This window comes from Coregonus clupeaformis, chromosome 3 (genome assembly GCF_020615455.1).
Source record: "Coregonus clupeaformis isolate EN_2021a chromosome 3, ASM2061545v1, whole genome shotgun sequence".
NCBI lineage: Eukaryota > Metazoa > Chordata > Actinopteri > Salmoniformes > Salmonidae > Coregonus > Coregonus clupeaformis.
In genome coordinates this window covers 18666627-18691374 of record NC_059194.1, presented here as the reverse complement: position 1 = coordinate 18691374, position 24748 = coordinate 18666627, and the positions used below count along the sequence as shown (strand labels likewise).

Sequence of the window (24748 nt, the reverse complement as noted above, 5' to 3'; positions counted from 1 at the left end):
AGTATGGAGTGGATGACTGAGAAATTAGAACAAAGGACTTTCCATACTAAACAGACATTTAATCCTATTGAAGTCTGGCAATCATTCAGAGCTACACAGCCAAATGGTTTACTTATGCGACATTGATTTGATTGATCATGGATACATCATTGATAGGGACTTTACAGGTAAAAGATGATGGAGCAAAACGACTTAGGCACTATTTTGAGCAGAGTATCGGCATGTTTTGACATAGACTAATGTAGTAAGATTGTCACTGAGTAACCCTGGTATCAAAGCACATGAAAATGCATGCACTGTTGTGTAATGGAGACTAAATATAAAAGCGTCTGCTAAATGGCATATTATTATTATTATAAATAAAATGTCTGCATTGTGTACAGATGAAGTGGTAGTAAAAAGGTGGGTAAAACCTAATGCCTTAAACTAGTGTAAAAATAAATAAATTCACAAAATAAATAAAGTGGTCATAGACTTAATTACTGTACTTTACAAGTGTGTCATGCAATTTTGAAGTTGAAGCGCTCACATCTGTGAGCATGCGCAGTTAGGTTTACCGTAGTTGGTTGTCACGTTGGAAAGCGCAATCCAATCCGTTTATATGTTTCACATTACAGAATTGTGAATCAGATCATCAGAAGATGGCGACAGCTGAGTCGGTGAGAGATTGCATTAACTCTACATTTTGTATAACAATGGGCAGTTTTAGGTTACAGTTAATCTCAAATCTATCAAATGAGATATATTAGCTGGTGATTCAAATGTATGGGGGTGTTGCTGCGAGTGCATGACCACAGCAAATGTGAGAATGATTGTTGGAATGTTCGACTTCGAGGGCTCCTAAATTAACCACAGCTAGCTAGCTAATCGATTGTGCATGCTGGAGTTGTGCATACTGGGCATATAGCATGTGCATGCTGGAGTTGGGCATATAACAAGTCACAAGACGTCTCAATGTTAGTCACTATAACTTCATAAGTATTGAAGGTGAAACATATCCATGCCCAGCAGTGTTAACAGTACTAGGAACACCCAACAGGCATGCTCGCCACCGCCCCTTCAAGAAAAGTAGCTAGCGAGATTACCTTCTTGGTGCTTTCCAGGGGCAAGTTGCGCCAGTTGGGCGTAAAGGAAAAGTTGATCTTAAATGCTAGGTCCCTTATTAACCTCTCTTCCCCATCTCTCCAGGAATCAACTTTGAATCCCCCAAATTCCGAGGAAGAAAAAAGTGAAACAACTGGTCAAGAAGTTGTGAATCCTGAAGATTACATCAAACACCCACTACAAAATAGGTAAATACTGTAGCTGCTTAACCTAGCTAGTTACACATGAAAATACATAGCTAGCTATATCAGTATGCACTAATGTTTAATGCCTGAATATGATTTCTACCAGTCTTGTCAGGCATGGGTAAAAATATTTACAGGAAGCACTAAAAGTATACTGTGGCCTCTGATCTGCACCACTATCCACTTGCCCTTGCTTTGACTTAGTCATGTGTGAATACATTTTACATATGGGTGGCCCCAGCTGGACTCGAACACACAACCTTTGACGTTGCAAGCGCCATGCTTTACCGACTAAGCCACACAGGACCAACATCTTCCCCCTCAATCGCTACACAATCTGTAAGAAACATACATAGTACGCTGAACTGTCATAAGGTTGACTGGGAGTGTGCTTTGCCTGATGCATTGTCAATATACGCTTATAGGCTATAGACAGGTTGGTTGTTCAGCAACAAAACCGACACGTGCGCAACTGTGGGGCAAAACAGACAGGGTTGGCTTAGACTGTTGACATGTAAACTATATTTAGACTCCAAATGTTTATTGAAAACAAATACATTTGCACAATAAGCACTTGTCTTTCAAATACATCGTTGTTGGTTAGCTAGCTAGTCAATTCTTGCTATATTAGCATTGACATGAAATCAGTCAAAACAAGACATGGTATCAAGCGCAAGATAAAACTAGCTGAAACGAGCCACCTATGATTCCCCACATGGCAGCTTCTTGTCATTGTTGCTAGCTATCTGACCGTTCAGAATCATAACAAATCACTGCTTCCGGCCACATCGATGGGCGCACATTATTTTCGTGACGTTGTCAGCCAATCCGTCTATAGTGTTGACAGTCTTTGTATTTTGTTTGCAATGCAGATGGGCTCTGTGGTTCTTCAAGAATGACAAAATGAAAACCTGGCAAGCAAACCTCCGTCTCATCTCCAAGTTTGACACAGTGGAAGACTTCTGGGCGTAAGTATTTTATTGTAGAAAGTCACCTACAACATCCTACATATATTCAGACTCTGAGGGTCTTACTGCTTCCTGTTTCCCCAGTCTGTATAATCACATCCAACTATCAAGTAACTTGATCTCCGGCTGTGACTACTCACTTTTCAAGGTAAGGATGATTTTCCATATCTGTAATCTCACACATGCTCTTTTTTCTTCCATACACTTTTCTACATCCATAACAGCACATGTTTGTCTGTTCAGGTTGTGGCCTGTAGCAACAACCAATGAATTGTCCATAAAAAAGTATGTTAATTCACTGAAATTCAGTTGAGTTATTGACTTGCTCAGTGCCTTTTAGACAGGGCTACACCATGACAGGGAGTTGTCACATCTCCCAAGGTCTCGTTTCAGCCTGTGGCTTTAGCTTTCACTGCAAGGGTTATGACCCCTCCCAAGGAGGTCAGTCTGCCCTAAATAGACCACTACTCAGACTGTTGAACAGCCTATATCAGTCATAATTCAATGTCATGATATTCTACCAGTATTGGTTGGCTGCTTTTCACTTCAGTCCGCTTTCAGTTCCGTTCCTAATGTCGAACTAGATTTCAGTTTTAGGTTTCATGTATTCCCCTTTAAGTAACAGCCAAACATACAGAAACTGAGAACAGAGTTGTTCTTCGGTACAGCTTAATCCCTTTATCTGAAAACCAGTTTAATCCAAAGCCCGTCTATCATGTTCAAGTTCTGCAACCAAAACAAGCAATTGTCGAGGCTTCTGCCCCTACAGCCTGATCTGTGCAGACAAGCAACCCCTGACCTATAATGGCAAACACTGTGTAGAGGGAAAAAAAAAAAAAAGTTAGGGACTTTACCTTTGCCCCCTGAGCCGGGTCTGTTTTTGTACTGCAGGATGGAATCGAGCCCATGTGGGAGGACGAGAGGAACAAGCGTGGCGGCAGGTGGCTCATCACACTGTCCAAACAGCAGCGCAGGGCTGACCTCGACCGCTTCTGGCTGGAAACGGTTAGTACCCCAACCCTACAGGTCTGATTACACGCACAAAGGGAAGAACTACACTAAGATATATTAACTATTTGTATGTAACCATACTCTGTAAAAGCTGGTGTATTTAACTCATGTTAAGTGTGTGGGACATAACTCTGCTATCTAGTGAACTCTCTCTCTCTCACACACACAAACACAAAATAATTCTTAGATATACTCACACAGCCTAAATGCGCACTTTTTCCCAGAAGGACATCTACAAAAAGCATTACATGTCTCAGAAAGTTGACTATGTTTAGCTGTCATTAAAGTGTTAACATTTGGCTGTCCATGTGCGTTGCAGCTCCTGTGCCTTGTGGGCGAAGCCTTCGATGACCACAGTGATGATGTATGCGGGGCAGTAGTAAACATCCGAACAAAAGGAGACAAACTTGCGATATGGACAACAGACTATGAGAACAAGGATGCCATTACACACATAGGGTGAGCCGGCGTCGCCGTACCATTTAGTTATCCCTGAAAGATGTTGAGCATCTCTTGTTTTTATCCATATCCAGATATTGTTTACTAGACTGTATTTTCCCTTCTCTGTAGACAAGGGTGGAAGGAGAGGTTAGGCGTGCCACACAAGGTGATCATAGGATACCAATCGCACGCGGACACTGCCACCAAGAGTGGTTCCACCACCAAGAACAAGTTTGTCGTCTGAGTTTGTTTTTGTTTGGTTGTTTGTTTTTCCTTTCCGCTTCCATGGCGTTTGTTGAAATTCTGTTGCGAAGTTTCATCTGCTACCCAATTGAAACCAAAGCTTCAACACAGACAATTGCCTTCATTCAATCAATTGCAATATGATTTCAAGACAAAATGATCTCATTCATATCTGCCCTGAAACAAACCTATACCTTGTAGGGTGGAATACACATGAGAATTGAAATACCCCCAAAAAAGTTTACAATTTGATAAACGTGCTTTTTTATGCACCATTTTACTTTTCTTACCGAGGATATACTAGGAGGCTTTTTGTTGATATTTTGTATGTTTAACAGCAGCACACTCGTAGCTGCCAGGGACTTTTCTGTTTTTTCGGGATGCCTAAGTCCAAACTGTATTTTTTAAAAGTATATATATATATATATATATATATATATATATACACACACACAGTGCCTTCGGAAAGTATTCAGACCCCTTGACTTAGTCCACATTTTGTTACGTTACAGCCTTATTCTAAAATTAAGTAGTTTTTTCCCCTCATCAATCAACACACAATACCCCATAATAACAAAGCAAAAACAGGTTATTATAAATGTTTGCTAATTTATTTAAATAAAAAACTGAAATATAACATTTACATAAGTATTCAGACCCTTTACTCAGTACTTTGTTGAAGCACCTTTGGCAGCGATTACAGCACCGAGTCTTCTTGGGTATGACGCTACAAGCTTGGCACACCTGTATTTGGGAAGTTTCTCCCATTCTTCTTTGCAGATCCTCTCAAGCTCTTGTCAAGTTGGATGGGGAGCGTTGCTGCACAGCTATTTTCAGGTTTTTCCAGAGATGTTCGATCGTGTTCAAGTCCGGGCTTTGGCTGGGCCACTCAAGGACATTCAGAGACTTGTCCCAAAGCCACTCCTACGTTGTCTTGGCTGTGTGCTTAGGGTTGTTGTCCTGTTGGAAGGTGAACCTTTACCCCAGTCTAAGGTCCTGAGCGCTCTGGAGCAGGTTTTCATCAAGGATCTCTCTGTACTTTTCTCTGTTCATCTTTGCCTCGATCTTGACTAGTCTCCACAGCATGATGCTGCCACCACGTTTCACCGTAGGGATGGTGCCAGGTTTCCTCCAGACTTGACGCTTGGCATTCAGGCCAAAGAGTTCAATCTTGGTAGAGCATGGCGCTTGTAACGCCAGGGTAGTGGGTTCGATCCCCGGGACCACCCATTCGTAAAAATGTATGCACACATGACTGTAAGTCGCTTTGGATAAAAGTGTCTGCTAAATGGCATATTATATTATTATATTATTGGTTTCATCAAAACAGAGAATCTTGTTTCTCTGAGAGTTTCTAGGTGCCTTTTGACAAACTCCACGCGGGCTGTCATGTGCCTTTTACTGAGGAGTGGCTTCCGTCTGGCCATACTACCATAAAGGCCTAATTGGTGGAGTGCTGCAGAGATGGTTTTCCTTCTGGAAGGTTCTCCCATCTCCACAGAGGAACTCTAGAGCTCTGTCAGAGTGACCATCGGGTTCTTGGTCACCTCCCTGACCAAGGCCCTTCTCCCCCGATTGGCCAGGCGGCCAGCTCTAGGAAGAGTCTTGGTGGTTCCAAACTTCTTCCATTTAAGAATGATGGAGGCCTCTGTGTTCTTGGGGACCTTCAATGCTGCAATGTTTTGGTACCCTTCCCCAGATCTGTGTTTCGGAGCTCTATGGACAATTCCTTCGACCTCATGGCTTGGTTTTTGCTCTGACAAGCACTGTCAACTGTGGGACCTTATATAGACAGGTGTGTATGCCTTTCCAAATCATGTCCAATCAATGTAATTTTCCAATCAAGTTGTAGAAACATCTCAAGGATGATCAATGGAAACAGGATGCACCTGAGCTCAATTTCAAGTCTCATAGCAAAGGGTCTGAATACTTATGTAAATAAGGTATTTCTGTTTTAGATGTTTTTAAAAAATGTGTACAACATTCTAAATACCTGCTTTCGCTTTGTCATTACAGGGTATTGTGTGTAGATTGCTGAGGATTTTTAAAAAAAAAATCAGTTTTAGAATAAGGCTGTAAAGTAACAAAGTGGGATGATATAACCTATCAAAAGTTTGTACACACCTATTCATTCAAGGGTTTTTCTTTATTTGTACTATTTTCTACCTTGTAGAATAATAGTGAAGACATCAGAACTATGAAATGACAGATATGGAATCATGTAGTAACCAAAAAAGTGTAAAAAAAAAAAAAAACGACATCTATTTTAGATTCTTCAAAGTAGCCACCCTTTGACTTGATGACAGCTTTGCACACTCTTGGCATTCTCTCAACCATCTTCACCTGGAATGCTTTTCCAACAGTCTTGAAGGAGTTCCCACATGTGCTGAGCACTTGTTTGCTACTTTTCCTTCACTCTGCCGTCCGACTCATCCAAACCATCTCAATTGGTTAGAGGTCAGGTGATTGTGGAGGCCAGGTCATCTGATGCAGCACTCCATCACTCTCCTTCTTGGTAAAATAACCCTTACACAGCCTGGAGGTGTGTTGGGTCATTGTCCTGTTGAAAAACAAATGATAGTCCCACTAAGCCCAAACCAGATGGGATGGCATATCGCTGCAGAATGCTGTGGTAGCCATGCTGGTTGTGTGCCTTGAATTCTAAATAAATCACCTACAGTGTTACCAGCAAAGCACCATCACACCACCTCCTCCATGCTTCACGGTGGGAAATACACATGCAGAGATAATCTGTTCACCTACACTGTGTCTCACAAAGACACGGCGGTTGGAACCAAAAATCCCCAATTTGGACTCCAGACCGAAGTTCCACCAGTCTAATGTCCATTGCTCGTGTTTCTTGGCCCAAGCAGGTCTCTTCTTCTTATTGGTGTCCTTTAGTAGTGGTTTCTTTGCAGCAACCATGAAGGCCAGATTCACGCATCCTGTGAAGAGTTGATGTTGAGATTTGTTTGTTACTTGAACTCTGAAGCATTTATTTGGGCTGCAATTTCTGAGGCTGGTAAATTTCTGAGGGTGGCTACTTTGTAGAATCTAAAATATAAAATAGATTTTGATTTGTTCAACACTTTTTTGGTTACTACATGATTCCAGATGTGTTATTTCATAGTTTTGATGTCTTCACTATTATTCTACAATGTAGAAAATAGTGAAAAATAAAGAAACCCTTGAATGAGTAGGTGTGTCCAAACTTTTGACTGGTACTATATATAATACATTTTCTGAATGGAAATACTCTTTCATTGTAAACTTAAACAGCAAAAAACAAATAAATCTTTGAGAACTAACAATCATCAAAATAAGCGCTGAACAGTCAGGGGAATTTAAAATTACCAAAACAATTAATTTAACAGTATTGATTTTGTTATTAAGTTTCAGCAAAATAAGACCGTATTATCCATGGCCAAATGCATAGCATTGCAGGAAATTATCTTTAAAACTGCTAAATGTTCTCTCAGCCACATGGCAGAATATGTAGAATCCCTGGAAATCATCTTTAAAACTGCAACATTTTCTCTCAGCTCCTTGGCAAAATGTGTAGAATTGCACGAAATTAACTTTAAAACTGCAAAAGAAAATTGTGTTGTAGTTTCCTTCATTGAATCTCAGTTCATTATTTTTCATTGGTTTAGCCTAAGTTGGTCGAAGTTGACCAATACGATAATTTGCCTTAAGTTAAAGTTTCGGAAAACTTTTGGTATTGCAGATCTATGTAGTATTCTTATGTTTATTTCTGTCACAATATTATATTCTTCATGTAAACCTGTATTTTCTTTTTAAGCACATCAAGATGCCTTGATAAAGTGTATGTAAAACTGTACTTGTATTCATTGGAGGTCTATTAGGTGTGACTGAATGCCTTGCTTTGGCACCTTGTCCCGCTCCTATGAACATGGTACAAAAGATGACTGTAAATAAATGTAAAGTATGTTGTCTTAACTCTGGAAATGGAGATTCCTCTGTTTTAAATGGATGTTGATGCCTGTAGTCTTGTTCAAAACTACTGTTTCAGAGAAGCTTTTTATATCAGTATCAAGCCCCACCAGACTAATTCGCAGTGCAATGGTGATAAAGAGATACTTATTTTCCATGAGCCATTCAAAAGAACACATCAAGATAAACCTCTTAAAGATGCACTCCAGGATCTTAAGCACAACAAATTCGTAACATATCGTACGAATTCGATTCGTAACAAATCACCCGAATTGCAAAAAAAAAAAGAGTAACAATTTTATTCTGGATGTAATTTACGATATGGATGACTTAGTACACAATTTGACATACTACACAAAAAAGAGGGACCACTTTTGGCTCCTGAGCACCACTTTCAAAACTACTGGCTGAAATTATACTAAAGTTTCAGAGTGCATCGTTAATTCTCACCAGCAATGTTTCCATCCAATTGGCAACAGATTTTCATGCAAATATTCTAAAATCTGCGTAAGGAAAATGTGAATTTTCCCACCAGTGGTGCGTTTCCATCACATTTTCAACTCTACCAATAGTTTTGTCACAATTTATTTAGCATTAAATAGGAAATGTGCCTACTCTGGTCTTGGCACGTGCGCTCTAGCCAACAGCTCCCAGATACAGTGCGGTTAGGCTTGTCTACGTGATGAGATTATTATGGATAAAAGTGAGAATATTTTTACTTGTCAAATGGCAGTCAAGCATCAATCGTCACGTCACCAGACTAAGACCTTCGATATTTATTGGAAAGGAGCATCAAGATCACCTTTCACTACCCTGAGAAGTTCATAAATTATTTCATCTGTAGCCTAATAAACTGCATGGTTTCCCAAGTCATAGTGGGAGGACCACACACACAATATCATCACGTGACTCCAAGTTTACTTCGATATGATGGTTATATCATTATTTGCACATAAAGGTGTTCCCACCACCATTTATTGCATAATGTTTCCATTATATTTGAGTCATTTAGCAGACGCTCTTATCCAGAGCGACTTACAGTTAGTGAGTGCATACTTTTTTGCATACTGGTCCCCCATGGGAAACGAACCCACAACCCTGGCGTTGCAAACGCCATGCTCTACCAACTGAGCTACACGGGACTACAAATGTTATGACATTTTTTTTTACATTTTAGTCATTTAGGAGACGCTCTTATCCAGAGCGACTTACAGTTAATGAGTGCCTAAATTTTTTCGTACTGGCCCCCCATGGGAATCGAACCCACAACACTGGCGTTGTAAGCGCCATGCTCTACCAACTGAGCTACAGGAGGTTTCCATCACAGCTGTCATTATCTTTTTTTTTTTTTATAACGAGTGACTTTACTTGTATAAAAACTGTGAATGGAAACGTGGTTACTGAAGATATCAAGTTGTGTTTTCCCTGTAGATGGAAATGATGCTGAAGTCCACTAAAGATCACCCATGTGCTGCACCTTTCTGAGGTGTGGATGTACTGCAACACCTGAGATTTCTTGGTAGCCTTGATGAACACCTATAATTAATGACAAGCCTTTTCCTTCCACAAAACATGTTATCATTAATCATTTCTGATATCTGACAAATTGAGAAGAACAGACCAGAAGATGTGGTGTTAATCTGTGTGAACTTGTTTAATAAAGATGTATAGGGAAACCTTTATATACATTTAACTGTAACAGGCAGAATGCATTTTAATTTCCACCTGAAGTCATCCAGCTAGTTTAAGTTTTCCTTTTTGTTTGCAGATTAGCCAATAGTATATGAAATATAGACTATGAAACGTTCAGAATGTTTGAAATGTAATACACATGCAGCTCAATTCTAATATTTGTTTCACTAATTGGAATTTTGACCAATCAGATCAGTTCTGAAAGAGCTGATGTGAAAAGATCTGATGTGATTGGTCAAAATACCAATTAGTGGAAAAAATCCGAATTGGGCTGCCTGTGTAAACGCAGCCTTAGATCTGAATGTTGTGTGGCCATACATTACACTATTTTAAACTGTGATTTGGGATTCATCACACATTTCTGGGCTTGCATGTAATGCCGGGTGTACACTACACGACTTTCAAAATCCTAACATCGCTGAGCCTCTCATATTAAACAACCTTCTTTCCTGTAATTTGTTGTCTTGACGACGTGGTGGTGTGCGCACTAAAAGATCTGGCACAGACAGGGTGTCACACACTATAAGATTCTTGATTGATTGTGAAGATATTCGATACCACGCTGTCTCGCGAAAACAATGATGTGCCTCAAATGTTTTCAGTCAGACATTCACACTTGCCATACAGAGTTGAAATATCTAGCCAACATTTTGAATTGAATAACATTGCTTGTGAACTTCAGAGCTGTAATGATTTGACGCTTTGGATAAAGGCAAGAACAAACGCATACTAATAGTAGTCATTGTTCGAGAGTACACCAGGCATGGGCAACTGGCGGCCCACAGACGCAGTCAGGGTCTCAACTTACTGTTGCGAGTTAGAATAGTACAATACACAAGATGCAATACACAAGATGCTTCACAACATCATATCAGCTAAAAGTTCATCAAAGAACACACACAGGATAGAAGCCGTTTTCCTGCTCTGACTGTGGAAAGATTTTCTTTTAAATGGGCCATTTAAAAAGACACCAAGGTAAACATAAAGGAGAGAAGCCTTACCACTGATCTGACTGTAGAAAATGTTTTAAAACAACAGCTGAGCTAAAAGGTCATCAGAGAACACACACAGGAGAGAATCCTTACTTCTGTTCTTAATATGGCAAGAGTTTCTCCCGATTGGGCAACGTAAAAACACACCAATGGTTACACACTGGAGAGAAGACTTATCACTGCACTGACTGTGAGACGAGATTCTACAGATTGGGCAATTTAAAAAGACACCAACGTATACATAAGAAGTGGTAGTGGATTGGATCAAATGAAGAAAGCGTAGAACACTATTGTAATCCTATTGTTTCTCACTATGAGCTCCTGAGTGGCGCAGTGGTCTAAGGCACTGCATCGCAGTGCTAACTGTAACACTAGAGATCCTGGTTCGAATCCAGGCTCTGTCGCAGCCGGCCGCGACCGGGAGACTCATGGGCGGCGCACAATTGGCCCAGCGTTGTCCAGGGTAGGGGAGGGAATGGCCGGCAGGGATGTAGCTCAGTTGATAGAGCGTGGGTTCGATTCCCACGGGGGGCCAGTATAAAAAAAAAAATGTATTCACTAACTGTAAGTCGCTCTGGATAAGAGCGTCTGCTAAATGACTAAAATGTAAATGTAATGCAATTTCGAAATTTGGTTGTGCATCAGTCAGTCACTGATAGTCACTCAATTAGCCCATGTCAGCTAAACATTTTTAGGAGATAGGTAAATTAGTCTAGCGGCCAGCTATCGAAAATTGTATCAGGCCTAATCATTGTCGAATTACCAAACGGGGGGTTCTCCATTGATTTTGTTAGTCACTCTCACTCAGATAGTGTGTGATGAATGCACCAATTTGTAAGTCGCTCTGGATAAGAGCGTCTGCTAAATGACGTAAATGTAAATAGCATATAACAAACGTGTATAATTGCAGGAAATTAGCTGTAAAACTACTAATTTCCCTCTCCGCCGAGTAGAATTACATGAAATGAGTTATAAAATTGCAAAATCTTCTCTCCGCCACATGGCAAAATGTGTAGAATTGCAGCAAATGTGCTTTAAAACGGCAACATTTTCTCTATGCCCCATGTCAAAATGTGTATGTAGAATTGCATGAAAAACCCCCAAACAAATGTCTCTGCTGTCAAGAGGGGGGTCACTACATTTTTATGCTCACTCGGTAGGGGAGTGGGGGTGGGGGGTGTGGTATGGATGTGGGAACGCAGACCCGCAAGCCACTGCGGCCCCTCATGATGAGTTCATATCATCAAAGTTGCCCATCCCTTGTCTACACATTCTGCGTGATGCGAAAAGACGTCATCAGCTCACTGGTTTCTTCTCTGGCGAGCTCTCATTGGCTATTGCTGATCATCGTTCTCAAATCTTGTCGTTGCACATCACACTACAAGAGTATTGCAGATTTTGTGCTGACAACATCAAACATGTTTGAAAATATAGGGACGTCTGGGACTGCTCAAATGCTCTGACCCGCTCACATAAAACGATTGTCGGTGACGGGTAGGCAACGACATGGGGATTTTGTCTCCAATCTCCAAAATGTGTCTGGGACAGCTAAATCGGGGCCAAAATTGTGTAGTGTGCAGCCGACTTAAATCCTAACGTCGGTCGTAGGCGCCGACCAAGACGTCATAGGTCGCATAAAGTGAGCAGGTGAAAGACGTGCGATAATGGGTCTTGCATTTTCCCAATCCGCATGTTAGGTCCCAATTATGTTTCTGACATGCCAGAAATGTTTGTTGTATCTTGTGTAGTCTGATGTATGCCTAGCTTGGCAGTTTTGAGTGCAATTAGTTAAGATAGCACTACCACACCATCACTCTCCATACCAGTAGATGGCAGTAGCTATACTCTCAAGGCTAATCTGAGGCAATTTCCTGTTTGGAGTTGATAAAAGGAAGGGTGTGTCTAGCCGATATTTCCTAAAAAACACTTTGATACAGCTATGACCGGAAGTTACTTTTTTGTAGCAGGTTAGGAGAATTAGGTTAGGGTTGCGAAAATGCCCTCCTAACCTGCTATGAAAACTCACTTCCGGTTGTAGCTGTATCGAAGTGGTGTGTTTTTAGGGAGTCCCGTGTCCAGCCACTCTGGTTTGGGTTTGGTGTGCTCCTGCACATGGAGACTAGATGGACCAATGTGGGACCTCAGTCCCTTTGAATGACCTTGTATTTAGTGTGTTTGTGTCAGCTGAATTTAAACCATTGAAGTACCAAGCAACATTGGAGCTGGTTGGATCTAGATGGACTAAACTACCAAGCAACATTGGAGCTGGTTGGCCTAGATGGACTAAACTACTAAGCAACATTGGAGCTGGTTGGCATCAGTGAGCTGGGGCAGCCTTAGTGATTTGGAAGCCCCAGGCAGAGGCCAGTCTGAGGAAGTTTTGAAGTGTCTGTCCTATATCTGAGTGAAAAAAACCTCTGGATTGATTTCATTTTTTTTTCTCCAGTGGAAATACCTGTATACCATATTAATGTCCATTCATTTTTGGGCCCGGGACATCTTCAGACGAGTCCCGTGACACTTGTGGGGGTCGTAGAGCCAAACGGAGAACATCATTGTGTTATTTCCATAGAGGGGTCATACAGTGGGGGGGGGGAAAGTATTTAGTCAGCCACTAATTGTGCAAGTTCTCCCACTTAAAAAGATGAGAGAGGCCTGTAATTTTCATCATAGGTACACGTCAACTATGACAGACAAAATGAGCAAAAAAAATCCAGAAAATCACATTGTAGGATTTTTTATGAATGTATTTGCAAATTATGGTGGAAAATAAGTATTTGGTCAATAACAAAAGTTTCTCAATACTTTGTTATATACCCTTTGGCAATGACACAGGTCAAACGTTTTCTGTAAGTCTTCACAAGGTTTTCACACACTGTTGCTGGTATTTTGGCCCATTCCTCCATGCAGATCTCCTCTAGAGCAGTGATGTTTTGGGGCTGTCGCTGGGCAACACGGACTTTCAACTCCCTCCAAAGATTTTCTATGGGGTTGAGATCTGGAGACTGGCTAGGCCACTCCAGGACCTTGAAATGCTTCTTACGAAGCAACTCCTTCGTTGCCCGGGTGGTGTGTTTGGGATCATTGTCATGCTGAAAGACCCAGCCACGTTTCATCTTCAATGCCCTTGCTGATGGAAGGAGGTTTTCACTCAAAATCTCACGATACATGGCCCCATTCATTCTTTCCTTTACACGGATCAGTCGTCCTGGTCCCTTTGCAGAAAAACAGCCCCAAAGCATGATGTTTCCACCCCCATGCTTCACAGTAGCTATGGTGTTCTTTTGATGCAACTCGGCATTCTTTGTCCTCCAAACACGACGAGTTGAGTTTTTACTAAAAAGTTATATTTTGGTTTCATCTGACCATATGACATTCTTCCAATCCTCTTCTGGATCATCCAAATGCACTCTAGCAAACTTCAGACGGGCCTGGACATGTACTGGCTTAAGCAGGGGGACACGTCTGGCACTGCAGGATTTGAGTCCCTGGCGGCGTAGTGTGTTACTGATGGTAGGCTTTGTTACTTTGGTCCCAGCTCTCTGCAGGTCATTCACTAGGTCCCCCCGTGTGGTTCTGGGATTTTTGCTCACCGTTCTTGTGATCATTTTGACCCCACGGGGTGAGATCTTGCATGGAGCCCCAGATCTAGGGAGATTATCAGCTCTTTGGTCTTGGCCATAGTGGAGTTTGGAGTGTGACTGTTTGAGGTTGTGGACAGGTGTCTTTTATACTGATAACAAGTTCAAACAGGTGCCATTAATACAGGTAACGAGTGGAGGACAGAGGAGCCTCTTAAAGAAGAAGTTACAGGTCTGTGAGAGCCAGAAATCTTGCTTGTTTGTAGGTGACCAAATACTTATTTTCCACCATAATTGGCAAATAAATTCATAAAAAATCCTACAATGTGATTTTCTGGATTTTCTTTTCTCAATTTGTCTGTCATAGTTGACGTGTACCTATGATGAAAATTACAGGCCTCTCTCATCTTTTTAAGTGGGAGAACTCGCACAATTGGTGGCTGACTATATACTTTTTTTCCCCACTGTACCAGTCGGCCAAAGAAGTCGGACGCTACAGACGTTTTCGTGAGAAGACCGATTTTCGAGATGTCTCCTGGTCTGACAAACACCGCTGTTGCTCTGCCACCTTCCACAGCAGATGCGGAAGGCCGACATTGGCAGATGCGGTGGATTGAGATGCAGCCCATACAACAATAGCGTCAACAATCCAGGGTTTGTATACATCAATGGTTGTAACCTGCTATAAATGTGTAACCTGCTATAAATGTGTGCAAAATAAGTAGAAGTCAGAGTAAGTGGGCCGGTGTTGTCTGTGTTTGCCAAGGCAGCTTACATTCTCCCACTTCTGACCTCAACTGGCGCCTCGCGCCCCCCTTTTGTAGGCCTGCGGACCAATAAAAAAAAACTATAAAATGATATATACATATATATACAGTACCAGTCAAAAGTTTGGACACACCCACTCATTCCAGGTTTTTTTTTTTTTTTTTACAATTTTCTACATTGTATAATAATATTAAAGACATCAAACTATGAAATAACACATATGGAATCATGTAGTAACAAAAAAGTGTTAAACAAATGAAAATATATTTTAGATTCTTCAAAGTAGCCTCCCTTTGCCTTGATGACAGCTTTGGACACTCTTGGCATTCTCTAAACCAGCTTCACCTGGAATGGTTTTTCTTTGTCTTGAAGGAGTTCCCACATACAGTGGGGAAAAAAAGTATTTAGTCAGCCACCAATTGTGCAAGTTCTCCCACTTAAAAAGATTAGAGAGGCCTGTAATTTTCATCATAGGTACACGTCAACTATGACAGACAAAATGAGGAAAATAAATCCAGAAAATCACATTGTAGGATTTTTAATAAATTTATTTTCAAATTATGGTGGAAAATAAGTATTTGGTCAATAACATAAGTTTCTCAATACTTTGTTATATACCCTTTTTTTGGCAATGACACAGGTAAAACTTTTTCTGTAAGTCTTCACAAGGTTTTCACACACTGTTGCTGGTATTTTGGCCCATTCCTCCATGCAGATCTCCTCTAGAGTAGTGATGTTTTGGGGCTGTCGCTGGGCAACACAGACTTTCAACTCCCTCCAAAGATTTTCTATGGAGTTGAGATCTGGAGACTGGCTAGGCCACTCCAGGACCTTGAAATGCTTCTTACGAAGCCACTCCTTCGTTGCCCGGGCGGTGTGTTTGGGATTATTGTCATGCTGAAAGACCCAGCCACGTTTCATCTTCAATGCCCTTGCTGATGGAAGGAGGTTTTCACTCAAAATCTCACGATACATGGCCCCATTCATTCTTTCCTTTACACGGATCAGTCGTCCTGGTCCCTTTGCAGAAAAACAGCCCCAAAGCATGATGTTTCCACCCCCATGCTTCGCAGTAGGTATGGTGCAACTCAGCATTCTTTGTCCTCCAAACACGACGAGTTGAGTTTTTACCAAAAAGTTATATTTTGGTTTCATCTGACCATATGACATTCTCCCAATACTCTTCTGGATCATCCAAATGCACTCTAGCAAACTTCAGACGGGCCTGGACATGTACTGGTTTAAGCAGGGGGACACGTCTTGCACTGCAGGATTTGAGTCCCTGGCGGCGTAGTGTGTTACTGATGTTAGGCTTTGTTACTTTGGTCCCAGCTCTCTGCAGGTCATTCACTAGGTCCCCCCGTGTGGTTCTGGGATTTTTGCTCACCATTCTTGTGATAATTTTGACCCCACGGGGTGAGAACTTGCGTGGAGCCCCAGATCGAGGGAGATTATCAGTGGTCTTGTGTGTCTTCCATTTCCTAATAATTGCTCCCACAGTTGATTTCTTCAAACCAATCTGCTTACCTATTGCAGATTCAGTCTTCCCAGCCTGGTGCAGGTCTACAGTTTTGTTTCTGGTGTCCTTTGACAGCTCTTTGGTCTTGGCCATAGTGGAGTTTGGAGTGTGACTGTTTGAGGTTGTGGACAGGTGTCTTTTATACTGATAACAAGTTCAAACAGGTGCCATTAATACAGGTAACGAGTGGAGGACAGAGGAGCCTCTTAAAGAAGAAGTTACAGGTCTGTGAGAGCCAGAAATCTTGCTTGTTTGTAGGTGACCAAATACTTATTTTCCACCATCATTTGCAAATAAATTCATAAAAAATCCTACAATGTGATTTTCTGGATTTTTTTTCCTCAATGTGTCTGTCATAGTTGACGTGTACCTATGATGAAAATTACAGGCCTCTCTCATCTTTTTAAGTGGGAGAACTTGCACAATTGGTGGCTGACTAAATACTTTTTTTCCCCACTGTATGCTGAGCACTTGTTGGCTACTTTTTCTTCACTCTGGTCCAACTCATCCCAAACCATCTCAATTGGGTTGAGGTCGGGTGATTGTGAAGGCCAGGTCATCTGATGCAGCACTCCATCGCTCTCCTTGGTCGAATAGTCCTTACACAGCCTGGAGGTGTGTTTTGGGTCATTGTCCTGTTGAAAAACAAATGATAGTCCCACTAAGCGCAAACCAGATGGGATGGTGTATTACTGCAGAATGCTGTGGTAGACATGCTGGTTAAGTGTGCCTTGAATTCTAAGTAAATCACTGACAGTGTCACCAGAAAAGCACCCCCACACCATCACACGTCCTCCTCCATGATTCACGGTGGGAACCACTCATGCGGAGATCATCCGTTCACCTACTCTGCGTCTCAGAATGACATGGCGGTTGGAACCAAAAATCTCAAATGTGGACTGATTAGACCAAAGGACATATTTCCACTGGTCTAATGTCCATTGCTCATGTTTCTTGGCCCAAGCAAGTCTCTTCTTCTTATTGGTGTCCTTTAGTGATGGTTTCTTTGCAGCAATTCGACCATGAAGGCCTGATTCACGTAGTCTCCTCTGAACAGTTGACGTTGAGATGTGTCTGTTACTTGAACTCTGTGAAGCATTTACTTGGGCTGCAATCTGAGGTGCAGTTAACTCTAATGAACTTATCCTCTGCAGCAGAGGTAACTCTGGGTCTTCCTTTCCTGTGGCGGTCCTCATGAGAGCCAGTTGCATCATAGCACTTGATGGTTTTTGCGACTGCACTTGAAGAAACTTTCAAAGTTCTTGAAATTTTCCGGATTGACTGACCTTCATGTCTTAAAGTAATGGACTGTCGTTTCTCTTTGCTTATTTGAGCTGTTCTTGCCATAATATGGTATTTTACCAAATAGGGCTATCTTCTGTATACCACCCCTACCTTGTCACAACACAACTAATTGGCTCAAACACATTAAGAAAGAAAACAATTCCAAATTAACTTTTAACAAGGCACACCTGTTAATTGAAATGCATTCCAGGTGACTACCTCATGAAGCTGGTTGAGAGAATGCCAAGAGTGTGCAAAGCTGTCATCAAGGCAAAGGGTGGATACTTTGTAGAATATCAAATATAAAATATATTTTGATTTGTTTAACACTTTTTTTGGTTACTAGATGATTCCATATGTGTTATTTCATAGTTTTGATGTCTTCACTATTATTCTACAATGTAGGAAAAAAAAAAAAATAAAGAAAAACCCTGGAATGAGTAGGTGTGTCCAAACTTTTGACTGGTACTGTATATATTATACTTTTGTGTAATTCTTCATCAAGGCTGGATAGATGGTTTAGTCACTCTCCTGAAAAGGCCCCCAGGGTTGACATATTCCTGGATAATGGGAAATGTACTGAAATCTGAAGTTATTTCCATCATCCACATGGAGGCAGTATGGGCCTGTCATGCCAAATAGTGTCCACATGCCAAAATGTGTCCACCCCAGCGTCACAATGGGATTCGATGAGCTGTTAGCGTCTGTTGCTATATCAACGGCCAACTCTATCTGTGTACACTTCTAGCTTGTATGAGTCTCCATTATGAAGACTTGCTTTGAAAAAGGAAATTAGGATTCCAATCAGAGACTGTCTCCATTTCCACCCAGGGAAAGAGATATCTGTAAATAGCAGCTGGAGTGTATTTTCTTTTTTCAAACCCACTTTTCAATTTCCCCCCAATGCCTCAGGCAACTGTCAACTTCCTGCTAGGGCAACTTGTGTATCGCGTACAAAGGGGGACAGAGAGAGAGTCAAGTAGTGCACTGCTTCTCAAGCAATTTTTTTTTATTCTCTGCGTGGAAGCAGAGATGAGTTCTAACCCCATGCACTCAACACACTGTCCAGGCATGCTCAACATAAGAGGTTCCAAGTAGTTATAGTCCACGGGAGGTGTAGCCTAAGTCCCCCTCTGGCACCCATGTAAGGGGATGTCACCTGCCTTGCAGTTCAAGAGTGAGATGTTCAGTCCCACTATGCTTTGGCTGTCTCGGTAGACTGGAGTGAAGTGTCCCAGAGGATCACTAGACCTACTGTTATCCAAGACATAGCTGGCAGTTTCTCACAGCTTCTCACAGGTGTAATGATCTCAGCCTGTTTCTGTCTCACTCTCATTGTGGTCCTCTGTAGCTCAGCTGGTAGAGCACGGCGCTTGTAATGCCAAGGTTGTGGGTTCGATCCCCGGGACCACCCATACACAAATAAATGTATGCACGCATGACTGTAAGTCGCTTTGGATAAAAGCGTCTGCTAAATGGCATATTATTATTTATTATTATTGTGGGATGACAAACACACATCTACTTGTTAATCTTGTAACTGAGACGTGTGGTGCTGTTCTGGGACCTACATTTACATGTAATGGATGGGCTTGACAGAAAATGAGTCAGTTTATAAAATGCAAGGCTTGTGTTTATGCTAATTGCGCACACACACACACACACACACACACAGCCTATATACACACACAGACAAGCTCTTAAAGTTTAAAAAGTGCTTGACCTCCAAAGAAACAAATAACTAATGCATTTCCGTTCAAGGAGTGGTGGAGAGTTTATATTGCCCCAAATCCTTAGACAGAGTTCATATAGCATCCAAAGTAGATAGACCTGCTCTGACTTTTTCTCTCTCTCTCTCTCTCTCTCTCTCTCTCTCTCTCTCTCTCTCTCTCTCTCTCTCTCTCTCTCTCTCTCTTTTCTCCTCTGTCTGTTTCTCTCTCCCTCTCTCTCTTCTATCTTCTCTCTTTCTGTCTGTTTCTCTCTCGATCCCTCCCACCTTCCTCTCTTCCTCTCCATCTATAACTGTACAGATGTGTCCATTAACTAGCCCAGATCAGACGTCAGGAACAGGCAGGGGAAATATGACTTAGTTAAATTAGCTTCCATCAGTGTTTGCAGACAGTAACTGCCTGGTGCCATGGTGTGGAAGGCTGAAAGCCAACTATCCCCGGGTGTGAGATATATTCCCCAAAGCCTCCCCTATCATCCATCTTTGAGCCCCATCTCAAAGGCAGAATTTTCTGACCCACTTTTACACTGGTGTTGTTTGAAGGTGCTGCATATTTATGTAACTGGGTAGAACCGTTGCCCTATTGTGAACGCACCCTTGTTGGTCTGCTAGTGCTAGGCGTATGTGATTGTTAATTAAGGGCATGATTGTTAATGATTGTTAATTAAGGGCATGATTCTTAATTAAGCCTTCCTGTTTGTGTCATTCAGGGGATCCCCTTACTATGTGCAGGCTGGCGTGCCTTGGGAGGACAGGTGCGGCGACCGTGGCCACTGGTACCCGTTCCACTTCTCCCATGGCGCGCCTCCCTAGGTATGTCTTTTGTGTGTTGGCCAGAAACGTAATACATTGATTGACAATTGAATGCCTATGTGCTGATGAAACTATGAGATGATCTAACCCTGTTGTGCGTGCCCGCAGTGATTGTACAAAGCACTAGGCGCTGAAGATGGCGTCCATGAGAAGCTTTCATTGAGTTGCTTGAGTAATTAAGATTGTGAATAAAACATATTTTTGTGTATTTCTGACCTGATCATTCCCACGCTCCACTACCTGAAGTAAAGAACCTGTGTATTTTAGATTAGTCCCGAGGACCTCACCTCACATGTAAAAAAGATGGTATGGTATGGCTATAGGAATAGATATTTATGTGTATATCCCCCACATTACATTTACATCAGGTAATGTCTGGGATGAGGCGGTGAAAATGCTTTCTGTACATCCCCCCCGACCTTCAGCTGACAGGGTCAGACTTCTAGTCTAGATAGTGGTGGTGTTTCATATCCAGCACATAGTCTGTCAATGTATTTAGATTATGTGGTGGAAGTTGGATTGTATGGGAGTAGTCTAGAGATCACTAGGATAGCTTATGTTCCCATGGGTGTAAATGTATGGCTGTAGCCTAGAGAATGACCTGAAAGCTGAACATTATGTTAAAAGGATAAATCAGGTGTTTTTTAAAAGTTTTGGTGCCTTTTATTCTAGCCTGCTACCGTGCACGAAATATTTGTACTGTTTTAGAAAGTGATGTATAATACAGTGATGTGTGTGTGGTGATGTACAATAAACAGCCTATAGGCTATAAACAGTCACTGAGTACATTCTATGTACCTATGTGTTGTTTCCAGTGACACACTCAAGGTCAACAGAAATCCATCAAGAACAATGTGTTAGACGTTTGTAATCGTATCAAAACACTTGTAATCTGACTCTACAGTGTTTGGGTGGTTTGTGTGTGTTGTAGTATCGATCCGTAAATGATGTAAACCCTGATTGGGACAATGGTCAGTGGGGGGGCGGGGGGGTTACGGCGACTGCCCCTTTTAGGCGGGTAATGGGGAAAAAGCATGTTAATTGCCCTTGACTGACTGAAAGTAAATTAATTATTGATTGCCTTCGACTCCTCTTCTGTACTTACATACCCTGACAAATCCTTTTATCTTCCCTCTGTGTAAATACATTTCCTCATTCCCCCATCATTATGCAGGGAGGAAAGCCCACGGACCGCTAAACACCTCATTAGCTAAAATGGTGTTTATTTTCTGTTGCTGTTTTGCTACATTGAGGAGGCTTTGAAAAGCACACCGAGCAGCTTCTTGGCTTCTCTCTTCTCTTTCTCTACATCACACTCCATCATGCTCTCTCTCCTTCTGTCTCTCAATATGTCTCTCCATTCCTCCCTCCCCCTCTCCTCCTTCTGGCACACACACACACACACAGGCACACACACACACACACACAGGCACACACATACACAGGCACACACACACACACACACACACACAGGCATGCACACACACACACACACACACACACACACACACACACACACACACACACACACACACACACACACACACACACACACACACACACACACACACACACACAGGCATGCACACACACACCTGCACACTCAATCCAACAACATCAGCAACATGTAAATAAGAGAGCTGATGAGTTTTGAGGTCCAAAGGCTGTGTCTTCCCTTACAACAACAACAAAAAACTTGTCAAATGTGCAGTTTAACATGTGAAAATTGCATGTTAAACTGCACATTTGACAAGTTTTTTCTCGTAAGGGAAGACACAGCCTTTGGACCTCAAAACTCATGACTTCAGTCACTTCAGCCCATACTTTCTTCAGATTGAAACACTGTCAAAAGTACTGTCAGACTGATTTGTAATAGACTGTCATCGTTCCAATTTAAAAAGTTTACATTGGCCGTTGATTATAATTTTTTGGGGACATGGTGGTGTCGTGAATATTTATATATATCAAAATAAAAGTTGTAAATAATCACGTGAAAAAAACACATGCGTGAAAACACGTGTGAACAAGTCACATGGGGGGATTTTTTTAACGTTATATTTTCAGATGAGTCAGAAATGTAGTTTTTGGACACGTGTGAAGTTTCACAATTCTAAATGTAATACATGTGAAAATATGGTTTCACATGTATTACTTTTAGATTAGTGAAACGTCACATTTTTTTTCACGTGATTATTTAAATCTTTCATTTTGATATATATAAAACATTCCCGACCCCACCATGTAAAAAAAATTGATGTAATCAACGGCCAATGTTAGCTTTTTTAATTGGGGCTATGACAGTCTATTACAAATCAGTCTGACAGTACTTTTGACAGTGTTTCAATCTGAAGGAAGTATGGGTTGAAGTGATTGAAATGCATCAGGAAGGTATTGGGAAGTTCAGAAGATCATCAGGCAATAATTTTGTATGATTTTTTCCCCCCCCAGTCTGATTTAGTGCCTGGTCTTGTCCACTCTGTTCTAATGAGGCTTGTGGGCATTGTAGAAGGAAACAGAAAACACATACATGTTCCTGAGAGTCTTATCTTTCAGTGATGAGGTCATAATATCTTGTATCTTAAACTGTTGAAAAGATAGAGCCACATTTGTAGGAAGAAAACTGAAACTGGTCTGTTTAATACAACCGCATCTAGCGAGTTTCTCACACAACCCCATTTTCAAATCAGGCAACCCCACATGGGGTCGCGACCCCTGGTTTGGAAAATGCTGGTTTGACTGATGCTTCTGAATATAAAGGGGAAAAGGCAGTACAGACGGGACTCGCATCATTATTCTGCCTATTGATTTTTCCCTTCCCCTCCACCGCCTCTGAAAATAAATCTACCCCGTGTTTGAAATGAGCTATAAACAAAGTACAACATGACATACCTGAGTATTTATTCAGCTCTGCTAGACGTCAAGCCTCCTGGATTAAAGCATGGTGTGTGTGTGCTATTGCTGAGCGATTAGTACTTGTTGAGGTCGGTTCGGTTTCAGTTTGATTATTAAATGGTTTTCGATTTCGATTATCTTTTTTGACATTAAATGCACTATGCATTATGTGTGTTGAATGCTGTAACAACACAGAATAAAACAATTAATACAAGTCCCATGATGGTAGTGACTGCATTTACTGCTGATCACTTTTTAACCATAATGTATTCACATTACTTTACTTTAATAAAATATTTCAGTTGTTGTGTATATTACATTTGTTTTATTTGATGACTTTATTATTTCATTCCAAGTCATCATCTCATCTCTACAATTCTGACAAAATCAAAATTGTAGTAGTTCTTCAAAGTAAATAAGGCATACTTTTATGACTGCTGAATACCAACTATCAATCACTTAGATCAGTGTTTCCCAACCAGAGGTAGTCTACTAGGACTTGGCCTATCCACAGTGGTTACTTAAGACACATAACTGGTAAAATCCCTTTCTCCCTCCTGGAGGACCTGAGCCCTAGGATCATGCCTCAGGACTACCTGGCCTGATGACTCCTGGCTGTCCCCAGTCCACCTGGTCGTGCTGCTGCTCCAGTTTCAACTGTTCTGCCTGCGGCTATAGAACACTGACCTGTTCACCGGACGTGCTACCTTGTCCCGGACCTGCTGTTTTCAACTCTCTCTCTCTACCGCACCTGCTGTCTCAAACGCTGAATGCTCAGCTATGAAAAGCCAACTGACATTTACTCATCAGTCATTTAGCAGACACTCTTATCCAGAGCGACTTACAGTTAGTGAGTGCATACATGATTTTTTTATTTTTTCATACCCCCCGTGGAATTCAAACCCACAACCCTGGCATTGCAAACGCCATGCTCTACCAACTGAGCTACATCCCTGCTGGCCATTCCCTCCCCTACCCTGGACGACGCTGGGCCAATTGTGCGCCGCCCCATGGGTCTCCCGGTCGCGGCCGGCTACGACAGAGCCTGGATTCGAACCAGGATCTCTAGTGGCACAGCTAGCACTGCGATGCAGTGCCTTAGACCACTGCGCCACTCGGGAGGATCATCCTCGGGAGGATTACTCCTGAGGTACTGACCTGTTGTACCCTCTATAACCACTCTGATAATTTTTTGACCCTGCTGGTCATCTATAAACGTTTGAACATCTTGAAGAACAATCTGGCCTTAATGGCCATGTACTGTTATAATCTCCACCCGGCACAGCCAGAAGGGGACTGGCCACCCCTCAGAGCCTGGTTCCTCTCTAGGTTTCTTCCTAGGTTCATGCCTTTCTAGGGAGTTTTTCCTAGCCACCATGCTTCTACATCTGCATTGCTTGCTGTTTGGGGTTTTAGGCTGGGTTTCTGTATAGCACTTTGTGACATCTGCTGATGTAAAAAGGGCTTTATAAATACATTTGATTGACTGACTGATTGATGAGGGGGTACTTTAGGGCTACTCCACATAGAGAAAAATTCAGTTGGTGGTACAGTAACCAAAAAAGTTTGGGA

The 24748-nt window shown here is 41.8% G+C and overlaps 1 protein-coding gene across 1 annotated transcript; it reads left to right on the top strand.

Moving 5' to 3' along the window:
- Positions 1–563: 563 nt before the first annotated feature.
- Positions 564–4414, top strand: eif4ea (eukaryotic translation initiation factor 4ea). The gene is made up of 7 exons (XM_041857400.2): positions 564–659; positions 1189–1292; positions 2162–2257; positions 2342–2405; positions 3149–3262; positions 3588–3727; positions 3839–4414. Exons 1-7 carry the CDS (start codon positions 642–644, stop codon positions 3951–3953), a joined length of 651 nt encoding a protein of 216 aa, XP_041713334.1. The 5' UTR covers positions 564–641; the 3' UTR covers positions 3954–4414.
- The last annotated feature ends 20334 nt before the right edge of the window (positions 4415–24748 follow it).

Coding starts and splice junctions, on each gene's coding strand:
- eif4ea (XM_041857400.2), top strand. Junction 1,293..2,161: donor AAACACCCACTACAAAATAG/GTAAATACTGTA, acceptor TTTGCAATGCAG/ATGGGCTCTGTGGTTCTTCA. Junction 3,263..3,587: donor ACCGCTTCTGGCTGGAAACG/GTTAGTACCCCA, acceptor TGTGCGTTGCAG/CTCCTGTGCCTTGTGGGCGA.